This window comes from Ictalurus furcatus, chromosome 7, assembly GCF_023375685.1.
Source record: "Ictalurus furcatus strain D&B chromosome 7, Billie_1.0, whole genome shotgun sequence".
In the NCBI taxonomy this organism is placed as follows: Eukaryota; Metazoa; Chordata; class Actinopteri; order Siluriformes; family Ictaluridae; genus Ictalurus; species Ictalurus furcatus.
The window spans coordinates 12,265,795-12,287,254 of NC_071261.1; the positions used below are offsets into that span (position 1 = coordinate 12,265,795).

The following is a 21,460-nucleotide window of genomic DNA, read 5'->3' on the forward strand; positions in this document are numbered from 1 at the left end:
AATCCTACGAGCTGTAGCATTGGATAATATAATTTATGTATAGAATAAAAACATTTAGAGGTAAATAAAGCGTAATGAAAACAACATGTAAATAATTCTTATGTTATAATATTATGTGTTGTAAATAACAACCAATAATAATAAATAATTAAATGATAAAAACAATTCAATTAAGTTTAATATATTTAAGTGGGTTTAACTACGGTTATGCGACCACGGGTTATATGTGTCGCGGAATGATGACGCAATTTATTTTGCACGCTAAACGAGCCCCTTTTATGCCGTTAACCTTTCCCCAGTCATATTCCTATAAGCCCCGCCTTGTGTAGTTCTGACGGCGCTGCGGTGTGCGCTCTGATTGGCTAGAAGTTGCGGACTTTTTTACACAAGCCAATACTAGTGCAGGAGGTGGGGTTTATCGGAAAGCGGTGGGAAAGTAATAACGCCCCCGACGCAACCCCCCTGGCCCCCCCGAATGCGCGCACTGTTTTTTCGGTTGCTAGCTAATCTTTGTGTGAGGCTAGTTCGCGGCATTATTGTGAAGTCTATGAGCTAAGTGATGTGCATGTGCAATATGAAGAATGGAAGAAGACGATGTCACGATCAGAGAGCAGAATTTCCACAGCCAAGTCCGAGAGTACATTGTAAGTTCAATGAGCTAACTGTAATGATAGCTAAAGCGGCTAGCAGCTAGCCTGTGCGTTTGTGGGACCGTTACCAGATTAGCTGGATAGCATCGGAACGACTAGTTTGCGCGGGTTTGTGTGAAATCTACAAAGGGTTTAGGAATTTGTTGCCTAACGTCACGTTTTAAAACGAGCATGGTTGATTAGCTAGCTTGCATTTGCAAGTTAGATGCTGTCACTAGCTTTTAGCCAGATAAGGTAACGCTAACAAAAATGTTGCGGAGGAATAAATATATAAATATGTACATTTATCGATAGACATAAACACAGGAGGACAGAGAGGAATGTTGACCAAATAATATATAAGAGCAGTAGTTGGAGACGGACAGGTGGAGAGGCAGACGGACAGACAGGTGGGGTGGAGAGGCAGACGGACAGACGGGTGGGGTGGAGAGACAGACGGACAGACGGGTGGGGTGGAGAGGCAGACGGGTGGAGAGGAGAGGCAGACGGACAGACGGGTGGGGTGGAGAGACAGACGGACAGACGGGTGGAGAGGAGAGGCAGACGGACAGACGGGTGGGGTGGAGAGACAGACGGGTGGAGATGAGAGGCAGACGGACAGACGGGTGGAGATGAGAGGCAGACGGACAGACGGGTGGGGTGGAGAGACAGACGGGTGGGGTGGAGAGACAGACGGACAGACGGGTGGAGAGACAGACAGGTGGGGTGGAGAGGCAGACGGACAGACGGGTGGAGAGGAGAGGCAGACAGACAGGTCGAGAGGAGATGCAGACAGACAGGTGAAGAGCCAGATAGACAGGCGGAGAGGCATGTAAATATCTGGACCGGTACCAGATAGACAGTGGAAGAATAGACAGATTTGACTGATAGGTGGATGGATGGATGGATGGAAGGAGAGGTTAACAGATGGACAAACAGGAAAATAGAGGAATAGGCTGCTAAACAGAGGGACTGATGGACAGACACCAAGATGGAAGGATAGATTAGCAGAAGGACAGATGGACGGATGGAAGTTCATATTTTCCTCAGAACCTCCATCCAAATTCCTTCTGAATCGCCTCCCAGATTGATTTCCAAGACTCCGACTCCGAGCTTCCGTACTCCCTTCCCGGTTTCGTTCCTGAACTCCGTCCTGGCTTGCTTTCAGTTCTCTGTCGGAGCCTTCAAACTTCCTTCCTTTCAATTTTCTCGCTAATCTTCTCTCTTTCTCTCTCTGTACAGATCTGCTTCCTGTTGTTTGCTGTGCTGTACATCGTGTCTTACTGCATCATAATGCGCTACAAGAGGAAGAGTGGTAAGCACATTTATTGATTGATTGAACAGTGAAACATGATCTTTGCTCACTGTCAGTCGAGTGCAATAATAATAATAATTAGAGATGCTCCGATGTATCGACTGATAATCGGTATCAGTCGATAAAGGCTATTTTTCCCGCTATCAGCCGATAGTTTAAAAGCATCTGATGATCAGGGCCGATCATATCCTGCCAATCAAAAGAGTGCGGGAAAACACATGGATTTCGTGCTGTGTGTAAAGATGATGTCTCTTGTGTGGAATGATGACAAAACTGCAGTTGGTAATCTCTGCACCGATAAAATTTTACACCGGAAGTGAGCAGAAGTGAAGTGGGATTTTCTGCATCGAGTCTTAATTTTTTCCTCTGCGCTACCCGCACTGAATTAAAGGGCCTGTACACCGTTGAAAGATTTAAATGAAAATAAGTGACAAAAAAGGTATATATTGCACCGAAAAATATATTTGTAGAGTAGTATATTTCATATCCAGTTAATGTTAGTATATGAAAAAGTTGATATTATATATTAGCACTTTGTTGTCAGTGATGAAGTAGAAATGCTTTTGCTTGTGGTGAGTGAATGTGAGACTAACAGGAGGTTTTTTAGAATTCAGTCAATGTTAATATGAGTAATAAATCTTACTTTAATCTTGAGAATTTAGTTCATGTGTTAATGATAATTAGAGTAATGTGTTTTCTGTTTATGAGACAAGTTACTGTCAAACAACTTGCTGAAATGGAGAGAATAAAGTTTTTATTTGCATTAATTATTATTCATTTCAAAGAAGGCATAAACAGCAGAACTATTGGTATTGGCCGATATCACTCTGAGTTATCCGTATCGCCTGAGAAATTTAGTATCGGTGCATCTCAATAATAATAATAATAATAATAATAATAATAATAATAATAATTGTAATACTTCAGTGTGGGTTTTTTCCCTTTTCTTACTCTGACAGATGACCATGAAGATGAAGATGCAGTCGTTAACAGAATATCGTGGGTTCTTCGCAGTTCACCTCATTTTAAGTTTATATTATACTTTATTAATAGGTTATTTACCTAATTCTGCTTCTCTCTCTCTCTCTTTATATATATATATATATATATATCTTTTTTTTTAGGATGTACCTGTGTACGTTCACCCTGGCCATATCCGGCGGCGCCGTCCTCCTCCTCCCATTCTCTATAATCAGTAACGAGATCCTTCTGTCGTTCCCCAAGAACTACTACATCCAGTGGCTCAATGGCTCGCTCATCCACGGTTAGCATCAACAGCAACGTGTTCTCACCTGCTGTATTTCTCACGCGCCTCATACTAAACACATCCGACATCCAGCTTCTTCTCAATCCTCCACTAACGATAAGATTCTCACGCTGTCATGGATTTCCTAGTTAAGACTTTGACGCGTTTTTTCGTTTTAAGAATGCTTTCAAACATGTTCCAAAAATTGCCCGTATAGGGGGAAAAAACAAAACCCTTAAAAAAAAACGTAAGATGCTTTGGCCTGTGTCAGACCTTTGTTTACTTTCCATCTCTTTGAATCGATGCGGCGACCACCATTTTGCTTGTTCTTAGTCGAACGGGTCATGGGACCGCATCACCTGACTAACAACACGGCAGTGGTATTTTTTTTTTCTAAATAGCTTTCGAATTTATCTGCTCGGGAGAGCGTCTCACGTGTTTACATGTATCCGCATCAATGTGGATGAAAAAATATATATTTTTAAAAAAGTTTTGTTTCCGTCCACCAGAGGGCACCAGAGTATCACATTTTCCCCTCCATGATCTGGCATCAGTATTTATTTATTTAATTTAAAGTCATTTTCACTATTTAGTCAAACCTCTGAGCTTCATTTGTGTTTTATTTCAGGTTTGAGCTTTACTTCTAGATTGGTTCCACCTTACTCGTGCCCAAATAAATAAATTGTCAGGGAAAGAGATGGCAAAAACGTTGTTTAAAGATGGAATAACGTTTATAAGAACTGTTGAGCATGTATAGTAGTACGGATATAGTCGGTAACGTTGAACACTCATGCGTGTTATTATGTTAGATCTCATTAATGAGGTTTCTTTTGTGGAAGAATATCAGGCGGAGATTTAATCTCCGGTTTGACCTGATTGTGCACAGAACCTCTGGCGTTAACGTCAGTACATCGGCCAAGCGTCGCTCTGGTGCGTTTCCTATCGGTGGCGTGAATCTGATATCCAGTTGAACGCTTTTAACACTCGCTGTGTTTGTTTCTCTGCAGGTCTGTGGAACCTCGTCTCGCTATTCTCCAACCTGTGCCTCTTCGTCCTCATGCCTTTCGCCTATTTCTTCCTAGAGTCCGAGGGATTTGCCGGCTCTAAAAAGGTACTTGATGATCCCTCTCTAGTGTTCGCAAACCTGTTTAAAGCGGCAGCGTGTTAGTTTACAGTTCTGTGAATTACATTGACTCTGCCCACTCGTATGGTTTTGTTGTATTTGTCCCCCCACCCCCCCAACAGTCTTTTAAGGTATAAAGGGGCGGGGCTGAGCAGCTAGGTTTCAGCTTGTATCTAAGATGGACAAATTGTACACAAGAAAGAAAGAAGGTGTGATCCATTACATAAATAAACCTATGGATTGCAGCTTTACCGTGGAAAATAACGAACAGGGTTCGACCGATAGTGGAATTTACCAATACTGATATTTTTAAAGATTGATACTGAATGAACACACTCAAAGTAAAATATTGCTGCACTTTATTACAAAAATAAACAGCACCGACTATACCACGGAAATGTTTTGTACTTTTTTTTTAATGAGGAAAAATATATAAATGTTAATACGTATTAACTCTTAATAAATAAAAGTAAATAAAAGAGATATGTCCAAACTGAACCAAAAAGCAACGCTCCAGATAACAAATAAAAATCGAAACAAATCAAAAAAACACTTCGAATAACACGTTTTTTTTCCCTGCCTCCGACAGTGTGTTTAAAATAATAGTGTAACAGTTTCATAATGCTGATGTATTAAACATTTTAAATAAAGTTGTTTTCTTCAGATAAACCGGGTTAAAATGATTTAAACGTTGTCTATAAATTGTGGAGGTTTAACCCCATATATCAGTGCGCTCTCTCTCTCTCTCTCTCACACACACACACACACACGTTTATGCCTTTTATTGTCATTAAGGGCACAAACCCTGAAAAATAAAAAAAATAAAAACTTCAAAAGCACACTTCCCTTCAAAAAATTTCTCATATCGTAAATTACAGCCACAGCGGTGCATGGACCTGGACAAAATCTGGGAAAGAAAAAAAAAAAGAAAAGAAGTGTGTGTTTGGTTCCTCCGGGCGCGCGGTTTGAAGTGGCTCCTGGCTTTTGTCGCGTTCGTCAAACTTACATAAAGATTAAAAGATTAAAGATCAGCTGCTACTGTAGTTTACGAGGCCGAGAGGTAATTTGTCCTGTTTCTGGCTACTGATCATCCATAAACGCAGAGGCACTGCTTTATTTCGCCCTACACGTCCACTCTGCATGGGTGTGTGTGTGTGTGTATGTGTGTGTGTGTGTGTGTGTGTGTGTGTGTGTGAGAGAGGAAAGGAAACGATCTTGTATGAAAGCCCCCTGCAGACGGACGGGAAGGTCAAGTCTCGAGCCACGCAGCCTCGTAAAGCTCAGACTGGAGGTTTCATGGCGGACCCTCGGAGTCTGACGCGCGCCTCGCTGTAATGGTTGCGTTTAATCTCGCACGTTACGTTCCCTAACGAGCGGAAATGAAACAGGGGAGTTCGTTAAAAGCTGCGGCGTTTTTTTATACGTACGCCCGGCTCTGCGTTTTACGGCCCACTTGGTTCAGTGTCACTGCGAGGTTTTAATATCGGCCGTTACGCCCTTTCCTGGGAAGCACACAGACTCGCTGTTGGGGTCACGCCTCGTATCGCAGACCTTATTATTATTATTATTATTATTATTATCATTATTATTGTTCTTAATGAACATGTCAGGTTTATGTATATTTATATCAAACAATTGCAAACAAAACAGGTTTATCCAAAAAAATTTTTTTAAAAATCGTTGTTAAATACAGGTGTGCAACAATTATTGGCACCCCATGAATTCATGTGAAAAAAATATACACCTGGGTGACTAGGAACAGGAAATTGTTCAACCATGACTTCCTGTTTCACAGGGGTATAAATATGAGGTAACGCACAGGCAAAATTCCGTTAGTTATACATAACAATGGGTAAGACCAAGGAATATAGCTGTGATGTGTGGCGAAAGGTTGTTGAGCTTCACAGAATGGGATGTGGCTGTAAGAACGATCCGCTGGTGATAGACCTACGAACGTTACTACATCAGTACTGCTTACATCATTGATTAGCGCCATAAACATTCTATTTATCGCAAGTTTCAAAACAAGAAGTCCTATCGGTGGATGACCACCATATTTGCGTCCTAAGTCCGATCTCAACTCGCGACCAAAGAATTCTTTTTACGTACGATTTTTTTTTGTCTGCAGAGTCGTACCGCATGAATTTTTAAAAAATTTATTTAAAAAATTTTTTTGTCGCCAACTAAATCTCAGAATCTTGCTTTGTATCGTCCTACTTTGTACTGTTGTTGAGGGCTGTCAATTGAGTGTGCTCATTAGAATATTAGGCCACACCCACATCCGGTTCTGAGGTCAGTGGAGAGGTTTTTAAAAAATAAAAAAATCCTAAGTTAAACCCTATTTTTAACCTTACATTTAAAAAACAAAAACAAAAAAAAACCGTGCACACATTTATGACGGTTTAGAGATAAACTCGGAAGAATGGAACAAGAGGAAAGGATGAAGATGGAAAGAAAAAGAAAGCAAAAGACCGAAATAAGTAGAGGATGAAAGAAAGAAAAATTAAAAGATTAAGGGGGGCGGGGGGGATATAGAATAGGAAAGAAAAAGTACGAATAGAAAGAGGTGAGTATAGAATAAGAGAAAGAAGGAAATAAATAAATGGAGGAAGAAAGCAAGAGGAGTGATGGAATATGAGAGAGAAAAAACAAAGAGTGGGAAAAAATAAAATAGAGAAAGTATTAAAAGAGAAGTATGGAATGAGAGAGAGGGGGGAACAGATAAACAAAGAAAGAAATAGAAAGAGAGCAAGATAAATTAAGAAAAGAGAGTGATATGAAAAAGTTAGAAGAGACAAGTATAGGATAACAGTGTGTGTGTGTGTGTGTGTGTGTGCGCGCGCGCGAGAGCTACGCGTCTTGTTCCCAGGGTTCAGTCGCCGCAGGTCGTGTTTGCTCGTCGTCATGGCAACACGAGGTCGTGGAATACGTTTCAGTCGAATCATTTGAGTCTCTGGTGTTGATTTTGATTTGATTTCAGCGCAGCACCGCACCATGCAACACACTTTTATTAAGACCGATTACATGTATTAAGTGTTTGATACGCAAATACGAATCGATTAGCAAAGTTTATTTAATGTAGTAATCACAACGTTTATCTTCAAACATGAACACTTCTGTGTCTCATCTATTTCTGAAGACTTTATAGCTTTCGTTTTTATGTGGAGTCACAACTTTCTTTATACAGAATTAACTTTAAAATCAGAAATGTGAATTTCTCTGAATTTAAATGTGTTTGTGTGTGAGTGAGAGAGAGAGGGAAGTGGAGCTGAAGACACATGTTAATCCGTAGTGTGTTAACACGACTTCAAACGTCTTCCTAAACTCATATATCCTCTGTGTATGGGTGCTGTGTAGTGATTCATGGCGTGTGTGTGTGTGTGTGTGTGTGTGTGTGTGTTCTGTGTTTTGTCCATCACACTGCCTGTAGTGTTACAGGCTTAGTAGGAGGACTGCAAGTTCAATCCTTACTGATTTACTGATGTAATGATGTGTGTGTGTGTGGGAGGGATGCTGAACATTTCTGAGTTTTCACAGAACAGTAATTCCTCATCTCTCTCCACCTGTCTTTCATCCACTCCATCTCAAAATCTGACATGCAGAGAGAGACAGACAGACAGTGAGTGAGAGAGACAGACAGTGAGTGAGAGAGACAGACAGACAGAGAGTGAGTGAGAGAGAGAGACAGACAGACAGTGAGTGAGAGAGACAGACAGAAAGAGTGAGACAGTGAGGGAGTGAGACAGTGAGAGAGAGAGACAGAACGATTGAGACAGTGAGAGTGAGAGAGAGAGACAGTGAGAGAGAGACAGTGAGAGTGAGAGAGCGAGAGACAGTAAGAGTGAGACAGTGAGATACAGAGACAGTAAGAGAGAGACAGAGTGAGTGAGAGAGACAGACAGTGAGTGAGAGAGACAGACAGTGAGTGAGAGAGACAGACAGTGAGTGAGAGAGACAGACAGTGAGTGAGAGAGACAGACAGTGAGAGAGACAGACAGAAAGAGTGAGACAGTGAGATAGACAGTGAGGGAGTGAGGCAGTGAGAGAGAGAGAGACAGAACGATTGAGACAGTGAGAGAGCGAGAGACAGTAAGAGTGAGACAGTGAGATACAGAGATAGTAAGAGTGAGATACAGAGACAGTAAGAGAGAGACAGTGAGAGAGACAGAAAGAGTGAGACAGTGAGATAGACAGTGAGAGAGAGAGCGAGACAGAAAGATTGAGACAGTGTGAGAGAGCAAAAGACAGTAAGAGTGAGACAGTGAGATACAGAGACAGTAAGAGTGAGACAGTGATATAGAGAGACAGTGAGCGAGAGACAGTATGAGTGAGACAGTGATATAGAGAGACAGTGAGCGAGAGAGACAGTAAGAGTGAGACAGTGGATGGTCACATGGAGGCGCTGTGGATGCAGTGATGATCTGAAAGTCTGGAAGTGTATGCATTTCTCTGTCAGTTCAGTACCTGTTCAGTTCCTCTTCTCATCATGGTACCAAAAGTACTTGTCCACTGGGGTGTGTGTGCGTATGTGTTGAGCAGTGAGACTGGGGTGTAAATACTTTCACCTTACTGCATCATGCACAGAGAGAGAGTGTTCATTTTAACCTTTTATAACCTTAAAATACAACTCTGTTTTTCTGTCTCTCTCGCTCTCTGGGTCAACCTGTCTGTCTCTTGCTCTCTCAGCCTGTCTTTCTCTCTCTCTCTCAGCCTGCCTGGCTGCAGAACTTCCCCCATAACACCTTCCCTAACACACACACACACACACAGTTTTATGATACACTTAGTGCTTAGTGACCCGGAAAAGTTGAAATGAAGCTGCTAATAGGCTGCAGCTGGGCGTCTGCGCTCATACACTGTGTGTGTGTGTGTGTGTGTGTGTGTGTGTGTGTGTGTGTGTGTGTGTGTGTGTGTTATGGAGGTAGCTCCTGCAGTTTTTAGAGCTAACACATCAATTAGAACCTCATTTACACCTGCTGCACACGCCTTGTCTCTGTGTGTGTGTGTGTGTGTGCGCGCGCGCATGGTGTCTAATACGAACAGTGTATTCAGGTGAGCTTCTAGATACAGTTAATAATGGTGTGTATGTGTGTCAGGGCCTGAAAGCTCGTATCCTGGAGACGTTTGTGATGCTGTTTCTGCTCGCTCTACTCATCCTGGGCATCGTGTGGGTCGCGTCCGCGCTCGTCGACAACGATGCTGCCAGCATGGAGTCTCTCTACGGTACACTTCTGTGTGTGTGTGTGCGCGTGCGTGCGTGCGTACATGTGTGTGCGATGTTTTCTTAATTGTGTGGGAGTAGAAGTTTTTCCATATAGTTTTAAACATGAAGGAGGCCAAAAATATATCATACCTTTTCTAGCTTTTGTTGAGTGTGTGTGTGTGTGTGTGTGTGTGTGTGTGTGTGTGTGTGTGTGTGTTTGCAGACCTGTGGGAGTTCTACCTGCCCTACTTGTACTCATGTATCTCTTTGATGGGCGGCTTGCTGCTTCTGAGTGAGTATCTCTCTCACACACACACACACACAAACATTCGCTAGCTAGCTCATTTGCTCAGCTATATGTATCCATGGAAACGGCTTCTCGCAAAAGGTCAAGGAAGTGTTCAAGTCGAGATGGACAGCCAGTCCATACACAATCCACTCGCCTGTCAGGAGCGCTGTTGCTAGGCAACGGTGAAATACGGACGCATTAAGTTAGTTAATGAAGCATGTTGATTGGCCAGAACGTGGCCGCTATAGGTGCTGTGTCGGTGCGAACGAGGCGGAATGACAGGGAATGTCAACATTTATATCAGATGTACTGGTAAATATAAAAAAAAAAAAGATTCTGTATGAATAAAAATGCCACTTAGCGTCCACCGCTAACCGTTTCTGCGTGAGCCGAACAAAATGTGTTCCTGAGTGAAAATGTGATGTTACAGATAAGATGAACATCATGACCCATGAGTGTCTCTCTCTCTCTCTCTCTCTCTCCATCTTTCTCTCTCTCTCTCCTCTCTCTCCATCTTTCTCTCTCTCTCATCTCTCTCCATCTTTCTCTTTCTCTCTCTCTCTCATCTCTCTCTCCATCTTTCTCTCTCTCTCTCCATCTCTCTCTCTCTCTCTCCATCTCCCTCTCCATCTTTCTCTTTCCATCTTTCTCTCTCTCTCCATCTCTCTCTCTCTCCATCTCCCTCTCTCTCTCCATCTCTCTGTCTCTCTCTCTCTCCATCTCCCTCTCTCTCTCTCTCTCTCTCCATCTTTCCCTCTCTCTCTCTCTCTCTCTCTCTCTCCCTCCCCATCTCCCTCCCTCTCTCTCCATCTCTCTCTCTCTCTCCATCGCTCTCTCTCTCTCTCTCTCTCTCGCAGTGTGTACTCCAGTGGGTTTGTCCCGAATGTTCACCGTCATGGGCCAGTTGCTAGTCAAACCCACGGTACGTGGGTAATAGCTAGCTAGCTCTTGACTAGCGGTGGTTAGTGTACAAAATAATGCTGCACTTCTGGTATATAAGAGTAAGATTACCAACTGATATGGAAATATTTCTCTCTCTATCAGATTTTGGAGGATTTAGACGAGCAGTTGTACTGCATTCAGCTTCAGGAGGAAGCTTTACAGCACAAACTCAATGGTGAGTCCTTTCACTGCTTCACCTTTACAGCCACACGTCCGCCATGTCGCTTGCGATGTCGTATCACCGTACGCGGACTTCTCGTATCGCCAAGTGCAAAAAGCTCGATGTTTACATCTTATCTTAATCCGTAATATACCGATGATAATGCTGCGTTCGACTCAAAGTCGCAACTCGTAATTACTCGATATGACGACACGGTCGTTTGCGAGATTCTTGCTATACAATATCATCACGTGACTCCTCCCTCCCCTGGCCATGCCCCATCTCACTCAGCACATTGTAGGTTATTCTAAAGCCCCAATGACGGCTTGACGGTCACGATTTGATTACCGGCGTTAACGTGCTTCCTTTCAGGAAGTCAAGGAAGGAGCCTGTTGAAGGGGAGGCAGGTTTTTTTTTTTTTTCCTCCCCCTTGCTTGCTTGCCACATCTCTCTCACACACACCCTGTGTTTGTCACAGCGCACAGACCATCACAGCCATTTATGTTTTTGGGGTAAGGATGCATGCTTGAGCGGAGATCAAACAGATTGTGGAGCCGGAATGAACACACACACCTTTTCAACACCACAAGGGTTAACATCTTTGGACTATATGAACGACCCATGTTCAAGCGATACCTGTAGCTTGTTTACGGAGGCGGGACAAATGCATTCTAGAGAGCGTTTGATTGGAGGAAAGTGAATCAGTTCGTTTTTCCCAGGTTGAGAATACAAAACCCACAACATATTTTGACATTTTGGAGTGTTTCAGTGTGTTACGTGTGGGACTGTTTTTGAACCCTGACACGTTCTCTCTCTCTCACACACACACAATTATTTTGCTTGTAGATAAAGTTGTTCTCTTCAGGTTTTTAGCGTCCAGTGAAGCACGCGAGTTAGCGCACTGATGAGATCGCAGCTGATTAATCCTCGCTGCTGCTCCTCAATGTACACGCATCTAACCGGCCGCTTTGAAAGCCCGATAAAAATTTCTATTTTATTGCAATCTCGCGTTTGATGTGCAGCGCCACAAAAGCTCCGTGATGATGAGGAATGCCTGAGTGCACAGCATTCTGGGAAAAATAGCATTCAGGCTTGGAGGAAGAATGAAGCTTATCAGGAAGGGTTTTTTTTCCCTGCAGGGCAGGTGCTGTAGGTAGAAAGAAACAGCAAGATGTGTTTATGTTTACATTTATCGTGCGTCCTTTCATGTTCTGTGAGCGGTTTTAAAAACATGGTGACTCTTCTTTCTGCCTGGTTTCTATTTTTTCATAATGGCTTCTGAAACAAACTTGTGGAAGAGTTTATGGTTTATCAAGGAAATTCCGCAGGAATATTTGGAGAATCTTGCTATTTTTAAAAATTTACTAGCGTTTAAAAAAAATTTTTTTTTTACACCAGTTCGGGTCGAGACGCGTCATGTGACGTCATCACAACGTGCATTCAGCCAACGCCCTCTTCGATTCACACGTGTCGAACACGAGTACAGCTAAAAGGTCTCGTTTAGCAACAAACATCACTGTGAAAGACAATTTTGTACAGTTCCCATTTCCCCACTTCAAGTAGTTTTCAGCACAAAAACGTACGGCTGAAGGTTTTGTAGGATTTCTGTAGAATGGTCATCGTACGCAACAAATGAACTGATTAGATTTAGGAATTGATTGAAAAGGGGGTCAAGGTCACAGCAAAGGTCAAATGTCAATTAGGTTTTCTTAAAAAAAAAACTTGACTGGACTTGTTGGCGGCGACGTCCCCATCGACACTGTCGGCGTTGAGTTCTGCTTGTTGTTGCTTTATCCTTACGCGAGGAAGATGATATAATAAGAGACGTTCTATACAGCGATACTCAGACAGGTTGTGGTGTTCAAATGGCATCAGATCGGTCAATAAGGTGCCAGATTGTGCCGAGAAAAGATTCCCCACACCGACACGCCACCCCCACCAGCCTGATCCTTTGACACGGGGCAGGAAAATAGAGACTCGTCAGATCCGACCAGGCCGCAGATGGTGGGGTCAGAATTTGGTGTCGGCGTCATGAGTCCGTGAAGCTGCCTTTGAAAGAAGGTCGCAAAATATGGAGACTTTTCACAAAGCACTAAAATTCCGACCGCCTCCGTACAAAAACTAATCATCATAAAACTTTCTCTATGCAGTCATGTTTGAAAGGTCCTTGTGTGTGTGTGTGTGTGTGTGTGTGTGTGTGTGTGTGTCCTGGCTCTTGGCTCATTTCCTGCATTTCCTTGTTGTCCAGATGCGCAGTGACCTTGCTTCGTATCCCTGCTTTGCATAATCCAAGCTGATGTAATGCAGGAACAGCTTCAGCGAGCGCCGATGTCATCTTTTGTGCAACACGCACATAGCGATTTACATGAAGGGCACACTCGAACGACTTGAACGACTGCTTCTGATCACATTTAAAAGATTAAATGCAAAAGTTCCATTATTTTTTGTATTCAGACTGATTTGGGGACGGGGCTAAGTATGAGCTGAGTTTGTGATGTCATTAACATTGGATTTAAGACCAGTCATGTCAGATATGCAAATTATTACAGCGTGAAAAGTATTACACCTAGTTTGCTAGCTAATCGTGGTAATGTATTACGTAACGGTCGCTACGGTAACAGTGCCTTTTGCAATTTTTAATGAACTAGGGTTAAATAAATTACTGAGAAAACAACTGTTTACACTGAGCGCAAAATACGTGACCAAACCTGAGCTAGCTTATTAGCGGTTAGTTAGCCAGTTAGCTAATGTTGTTGTTGTTGTTGTTGTTATGTCATTAAGAAGCATTTGCTGTTAATGGTTTAAATTTGCTCAGACTGGCTATCAAAAATACTGAGAAGTGTAAAGGAGAACAAGATTAAATTCTGTGTGTGAGTGAATATGTGCCTGAGGGGAAGTTGATGTGTGAGTGTGTGAGGGGTTCCCCAGGAAAACCGCAGTCTTATTTAGCTGCTGTTATTATTTTTAAAATCCTACCTCATTTCTGTCACTCCTCAAAAGCTGAGGATCGCCTCAGGACACACACACTCTGAGACACACACTCTCACACACACACTCAGAAACAGCAATTAGTTTGTGTTACAGCGTTACTGGTGCGCAATAAAACGTCGATCTGTCATCCGTCCCCGATCGCTTTGATCAAAATGCGATTATTAAGATAATTAGAGCAACACGCCCTGTCTCGCTTCCTCACACACTCACGTACACACACACACAGACACACACAATCTCTCTCTCTGAGACAGACAGATATAGGGAGAGAGAGCGACAGACAGACGGGGGAAGAGAGGGAGAGAGAGACAGACAAGGAGAGAGAGACAGGGAATTACAGAGAGAGAGGGCGGGAGACAGACGGACAAGGAGAGAGAGGGAGACAGATGGACAAGGAGAGAGAGACAGGGAGTTACAGACAGAGAGAGAGGGAGACAGATGGACAAGGAGAGCGAGACAGGGAGTTAGAGACAGACAGACAGAGAGGGAGAGAGAGACAGACAGATGGATTAATGTACACGTGCAGTGCATCACCACTGCTCACTTCCTGCTACAGTCACACTGTTAATCCTTCTCCATCTCATTTTATTGTGCTCATTCTCATTCTCATCTTCCTGTCAGGTTCCGTGTCCCTTTTACTCGCCACCTCCCAGAATCTCCACAAAGAACTGGAGAGTGTACGCTCGCAGAGACACAAGCTGGGTAAGAGACTGATGTACAGCTACAGTTCAGTGCGCTGGGGTGATCAGGTGCCCAGGGTGCCAATACTTTACATCACCATGGCGTTATGCTGTACCTCAGGGTCTAACACACACACACAGTCTGATTAGAAAACATCAGCATGGAAAGTGTGTAAAGTTCTGGAATCGAATTTAACGTTCAGTTTTGTGTGTCTGTATATATGTGTGTGTATATATATTTGTGTGTGTGTCAGAGAGGAGGAAGAAAGCGTCAGTTTGGGAGAAGAACCTTCTGTACCCCATCGTCATGTTAATACTGCTCGCTGGCACGGTAACATTCACACTATAAATACACACACACATTTACACAATCCTAATTATTTTATTTATTATTGTATGTTATCTATTCATTATTTATTTATTTATTTATTTAATTTTATTTAATATAATATAATATGATTATTTGTAGGCACTCTCTGTGTGTTTCGTGGCTCTGAACATTTTGTACTTGCTGTTGGATGAAACTGCGCTACCGAAGGGATCAGCGGTAAGAACACACACACACACACACACGGTAGTGTGAATAGAATTCCAGATATGCTCAGGTGTGATGGCGAGTCGAGGGTGAATCAGATGGGTATCTGGCGGCTCGAGTGTTTGATATTGTACAGCATTCAGAGTCGCTCGGACGTGATGAGGCGACACACACACACCTCACCTGCTGTGTGTATGAGCTCACACAGTGAGTCTGCTGTAATGGCCGCCGTCTCCCTGTCATTGAAATATCTACTAAAGTACACTGATTGGCTCTTAGACGCAGCATGGCAGCCAATCAGAATCAAGCTGTACCCTGCTGAGGCTCAGAAGCACCTCTGAGTTGTATTTTGGACATGTTTTTACAGGTAGATACCTAAATCTGATGATGTCAAACTATCCAGTCCTTCTCACTTGTGTGTGTGTGTGTGTGTGTGTGTGTGTGTGTGTGTGTGTGCTTTCCCCGCCCTGCAGAGGCAACGGTACGGATTGTGTTTCGCTCTCTGCGTGTTTGCGCTGCACAGTTTTAACGGTTTGATTAGCGCCGAGATCTCTGTCCTGGCACGACGAGCCGCGCCGTGTTGAAATTGGAAACGGCTTTGCGTGTTTGACGAGCTGGATCCCCGCCACGCTTCGCTTCACATCTCTCACACACACACACGCTGCCCCGCTGCGCTTCAGCTTCGTCGGCTCAAAAAGACTTTATCGATACGCCGCTAAACTGGTCACTTAACGTAGAATTCTCGTTTTCTGACTGGCAGAAACAGGTGTCTGTCATTTTCTAACAACACGCAGTGTAGAGCGTTGAGCTAGCTAGTTTCTGCTTAGCTACCGTGGCGGTGCGTTACGTCGTATTCTTGATTCATACCTTTTGAATTCTGGATGCTGATTGGTCAGAAGGTATCAGCGGTGCTGCTGAAAAATAACACGCTTGTTCTAATACGTTATCGTTTCTATGGTAGCAAATTACGGAGGAAATTGCGTATGGCAGATATAATACGTGGGGGGGATCGTTGATTTGCAGAGAGGTAAAGCTGTAGCTTTACACACACAACGCACACACCTACACAACGTAGTTACACAACAATTTTCTGATATCTTCAGAACTGGGGCGTTTACGCTTTTTTTTTGCGGTTTCTCGGTAGCATGGACAAGCTGCGTGATTTTTAAAAATTTTTTATTTATAGCTATATATAGTTATAGCCACTTCAACATAAGCGATAAAGCAGAATTAACTTGTTTTATGAACGTTCCACGATAATAAACGTAACTATAAACGTATGACACGTCGACGTGTAAATAACAAATTGTAGCCGTTGCATAAAAGGAATACGTCTTTGGAAAATTTGTAACCGTTGATCGTTTTCCTTAGCTACGTCGCCGACGGCTAGCCATGTTTAATACGCTAGTATATGGCAATATTATCTAGCAAGCTATTGTAGTTTAGCTACTTAAGTGCGTCATTAGTGATAGCAGGGTAACTTTAATACGGTTCCCGTACGATGAGCGGTTGAACAATAAAAATTAAAAATAAAAAGTTTACCGAATATACTTGGCACCCGAGAAAGTGAGCAAATGGTGATTCTACAAGTCCCGAGGCGACCTGAGAGGAGAGTACGGACACGTTTAGCTTCATGTTACGGAGTGGGGGGGAGTGGGGGGGAGTGGGGGGTGTTGAAGGATGTTCTGTTTGAGCGGCTTTATGAACAAATCAAACAGATTAGCGACACAAGAGGAGAGAACAGAAACGAGCTTTTTCCAAATCACATATCGTACTCGGTGTGTAAACAGGTGTTCAAACAAGATGGAGGAGGGGGTATAAAATAAAAATAAAAAAGGGGGAAGAGGAATAAGCTGTAACTTGGCAGAATGTGCTGAATAGCAAGCCATAATCCCCGTAGCCGTGTTTTTTAAATTGCGCACACGCGTACTGTTCCAGCTGCAGTGGGAGCCGAGATACGTACAGATGTTGGAGTGCTATTTGCAGAACAGATGAAGTGTGCACACTTTCCGCACAAACCTTGTCCTGTCATGAAGTTTCTGTCTTTAATTCGGGAGTGACGTTGTGATGTTGGATTGATGGACAGATAGTTTCATGGATGTATGATTTAATGAATGGCTTGACAAACGGATTGATGAATGGGTGGCTGGATAGACGGCAGGATTGATAAATTGATGGATGAACAAAGCAGACAGGATTATCACCTGGCTCCCACGAAGGTGACGACACTGTTGAGGTCATTATGCGTGTGGTGATGTGTTGCCATGACGATACACAGTGATGACGTCCTTAGATATCATCACACTGTCACTGAAAAGCACCTGTGTGTGTGTTGCACATTCCTTCAGGGGAGACACAGACTGTGCGCTATGACGTTCCTCCGCTGTAATGGAGGATAAGAGTGAAAGTGTGGTGGATTAGCGCGATCATCTCTCTGCTTCAGAGCTTTTTCTCACTTCACTTTGTCTCTCTCTCTCTGCAGGACCCTGGGATTGGGAACGCGTCTCTCTCGACGTTTGGTGTCGTGCAGGCTGTGGTTGAAATCGTCCTCATGATGTATCCAACACTGTTACTGATGAAAGTGTGTGTGCATGCGTGTGTGTGTGAGTTTGACCTTAACTGTGCTGCAGTTACCTGATGGTCTCCTCTGTTGTGGGATTCTACAGCCTTCGCATCTTTCAGGGACTCACACCCAGGAAGGATGACACCACCATGACCACAGTATGTGTACACACACACACACACACACACACACACACGCACGCTCAACAATGGGGTGGTGTAATGATGCAAACACACTGTTACCAAACTGAAGTCGATTATTTTCCTATAACCGCACGTCCTAACAGTGTTTTATTCCTCTTATAACCACAGCAGCTTTTGCACCGGTTATAGTTTATTAAAGAACCTCGTTCTTTTTATCCGTTTATAGTTGCGCTTCATGTTCTGGAAGGTCCGTGGAGCAGCTGTAAAGAGTTAGATTTAAAATCCAGATTATGAGTGATGGATGAATAAATAGAAGAATTGCAGAATGATATAATGAGTTTATTTATCCATTAATTGATGAACTGCCTGATTTTTATTTTATTTTATTTTTTTAAACTCGTCATTCCAGATCATCGGTTGCTGTGTGTCCATCCTGGTCTTGAGCTCTGCGCTCCCCGTCATGTCCCGAACTCTTGGTAAGAGAGGTGTGTGTGTGTGTGTGTGTGTGTGTGTGTGTGTAGAAATGGCAAGTTAGCAAGTGTGACAATAGCAACAATAAACAATATGCTGAGCTACCGCCACAGCTGTTCAAATAGGTGTGTGTGTGACTCAGCAAAAAAATTGCAGCATTGAATAGATGAAACGGAGTGACTACATGAATCAGAATTCCATTACACACACAGTCTAAGACTGCATAGGGATGTCTATGTGTGTTTAAAATGTGGGAAAGATAAACTGCAGACCCCCAGCTTACACACACACACCCATCACTACTGTCTCAAAGATGTTTAATAATGTGTTGCTGATGATGTCCATCTTCCCTCCGTGTGTGTGTCAGGAATAACAAGGTTCGACTTGCTCGGGGATTTCGGACGCTTTAACTGGTTGGGAAATTTCTACATCGTGTTGTCATATAACCTGCTGTTCGCCGTGGTGACCACGCTGTGTTTAATCACCAAGTTCACCTCTGCTGTCCGAGAGGAGCTTCTCAAAGCACTCGGTAAAACACACACTCTCCCCTACACCAGTTATAAACACTTAAACCAATGTAGAATGTTGCGTACTGTGTGCGTGTGTCTCTCCTGAACTTAACTCTCTCACCTCCGTTTTCAGGTCTGGATAAACTGAATCTGTCCACCAGTCCCACAGAACCTGAGCCAAATAAACTAGCAGCTAACGGCCATCAGAAGACACTCTGAACTCCTAAAAAACACACACGTCCAGTAAAATAGGGTACGGCTGGAGATTTTAAGACGCCTTATTCACACACTGTCCAATCAGACGGGTGTGTCCCCTGCAGCAGGACGTTTAGTTAAGGTCCTACCTTCACTTTTCCTTTCGTCGTTTCTGTTTTCACACACACCGTTAGAAGTTTGCGCGTTTTGATGCAGTTTTAAATTCTACGACCTCTCTCCTCATGCTGTGAATAAGCAGACTTGGGTAAAAGTGAACGCATAGTCATGTAAATGTTGTATTTATGTCTGTATATATTCTTTTTTTTTTTTTTTTTGGTCATTGTATAATCTTTTGTACAGTGTGTTTTTTTTTGTGTTTGTTGGGTTCATGTCCAGAAATTCACCTCTGATGCCTTACGAAACAGGGGAGGATTTTACAGGTGCGTTGAGTCGTTACACAAGGCGAGTGTGTGTGTTAGGCATGTGCCGATGTGGTGCCCCTGCTGACCCTGTCGACTCTCACGTCATAGATATCGGGCTATTGGCTGAAGTTGTGTGTGATTCCAGATTCCAAATTTAACATATTGGTTCTCTATTTACTAAATTTAATCAATGTTTTACTATTTGATTCGTTAGAACAAATGTTGATTGGTTCTGGGGAATCAAATAGCAGTGTCACGATTTTCCTATTTATTTGATTCACCATGCAGAACCATGCGATTTGTTCTAGTGAGTCAAATAGTAAAAATCATTCACCAAAACCAATCAATGTGCTGGTATTTACGACAAACCAAACTGAATCAATACTTTTACTGTTTGACTCATAAGAACAAGTGTTGATTGGTTCTGGTGAATCGATTCTGGTGGTTCAACAGAAACAAATGAACACATCACTACTTGAGTTACTGAACTGAATGAATGCTATATGATTCATCTGATTCACCAGAAACAAAGTGACACATTGATGCTCGATTTACCAAATTTTAATCATCTCTTTACTATTCGATTCATTACAGTAAATTATTCATTTTTGTGACTGTGTTAATTGGTTCTAGTGAAGCAAATACCTGTGTCATAGTTTACTACTTGATTCATTAGAACACTTTGTCAAATTGAGTACCAACGTATCGATTGATTGCAGTGAATCAAAAACCAGTATCATGATGTTCTGATTGATTCAGCTTGGTAAATCCACTAAGGTACTAGTGAGTTTACTGGTGCTGGTGAATCAAATACTAGTCGGATGATTCGCTCAAATGAATCGGCTAGTACAGCGTGTATTTCTGAGAGTGTGGCTCCAGCATATCGTGGATCTGATCGTTGGTACATGCCTAGTGAGCGTTAACGTTAGACGGCTGCGTCTGCAAGCACCTTTTTATAGACAAATTCACTGTGACCCCTCATGTGACCGTCAAAGAAACAACCAGTTTACAATGCCAGTGATGACATGAAACATGAGTGTGTTTTAAACGTTGTTCAAATGAGATTTGGGCTTTTTAAACAGATCTCACATGAGGGACACTGAATTTACAACCTGTGAAAAGGTCATTTATTATATATTAATAAATAAATAAGCTAACTCATCACATTTTACGCTTGAATGTAATGCGTGTCTGAAGGACGATTGTTGTTTTTGAAGTAAAGCGTATGTACAAAGTATGCACATTTTTTTTGTACAAAGTCATTGTATAATATGCAAATCATCAAATGTCTTTTTTATATATATATATATATATATATATATATATATATAATCTTGCTTCCCCCCAATAACCTCTGGACCATAAACAGAAATGCACAGATCATAAAATTGTCACTGGTTTGTATATTATACTGTGAAAATGCATTCTTTTATTCCATTACAAGCAACCAATTTTCTTTTTTTTCTGGTCTCGCGTTCAGTTCAGAACGTTGGAAATAAAATGTTCTTTCTCAATGCAAATCCTTGTGGAGATTTTTTTTTTTTTTACCTCAATTAACAGATAAGTCTGTCCATAATTCAGATTTTCTCTTTAGCAGTGTGTTGACTTGTTCTAATGAATCAAACGGCAATGTGTCGATTGGTTCTGGTGAAACAAATACCAGTGTGATGATTTCACTATTTGATTCACCAGAACCTAATTAACATATTGGTACTCCAACTTTTTAAATTTACCAACACTTTACCAGTGTGATGATTTTTGTTTATTGCAACAAATAATCAGACTGGTATTTGATACACCAAAACCAATCAACACATTAATATTCAGTTTACCAAACTGAATTAATCACCACTTTACTATTTGACTCAGTAGAACACGTGCTGATTGGTATTTGACTCACTAGAACCAATGTGATGAGAAAACCATTTGATTTATTAGAACAAACCATCAGACTGGTATTTGATTCACCAGAACCAATCGTGTTCTAATGAGTCAAACAGTAAAGTTTTGATTCACTAGAACAAATAATCAGTGTAGAACAAAC

General features: G+C 42.3%; 1 protein-coding gene across 1 annotated transcript; it reads left to right on the forward strand.

Moving 5' to 3' along the window:
* Positions 1 to 452: 452 nt before the first annotated feature.
* lmbr1 (limb development membrane protein 1) lies at positions 453 to 20,738 on the forward strand. Its single transcript, XM_053628498.1, has 17 exons — positions 453 to 644; positions 1,872 to 1,944; positions 2,904 to 2,943; positions 3,069 to 3,208; positions 4,198 to 4,301; positions 9,410 to 9,536; positions 9,740 to 9,808; positions 10,663 to 10,727; positions 10,850 to 10,922; positions 14,520 to 14,600; positions 14,833 to 14,909; positions 15,048 to 15,125; positions 17,596 to 17,669; positions 17,744 to 17,834; positions 18,229 to 18,295; positions 18,658 to 18,819; positions 18,933 to 20,738. The coding sequence occupies exons 1-17, from the start codon at positions 582 to 584 to the stop codon at positions 19,016 to 19,018; spliced, it is 1,470 nt and encodes a 489-aa protein (XP_053484473.1). The 5' UTR covers positions 453 to 581; the 3' UTR covers positions 19,019 to 20,738.
* Positions 20,739 to 21,460: the final 722 nt, after the last annotated feature.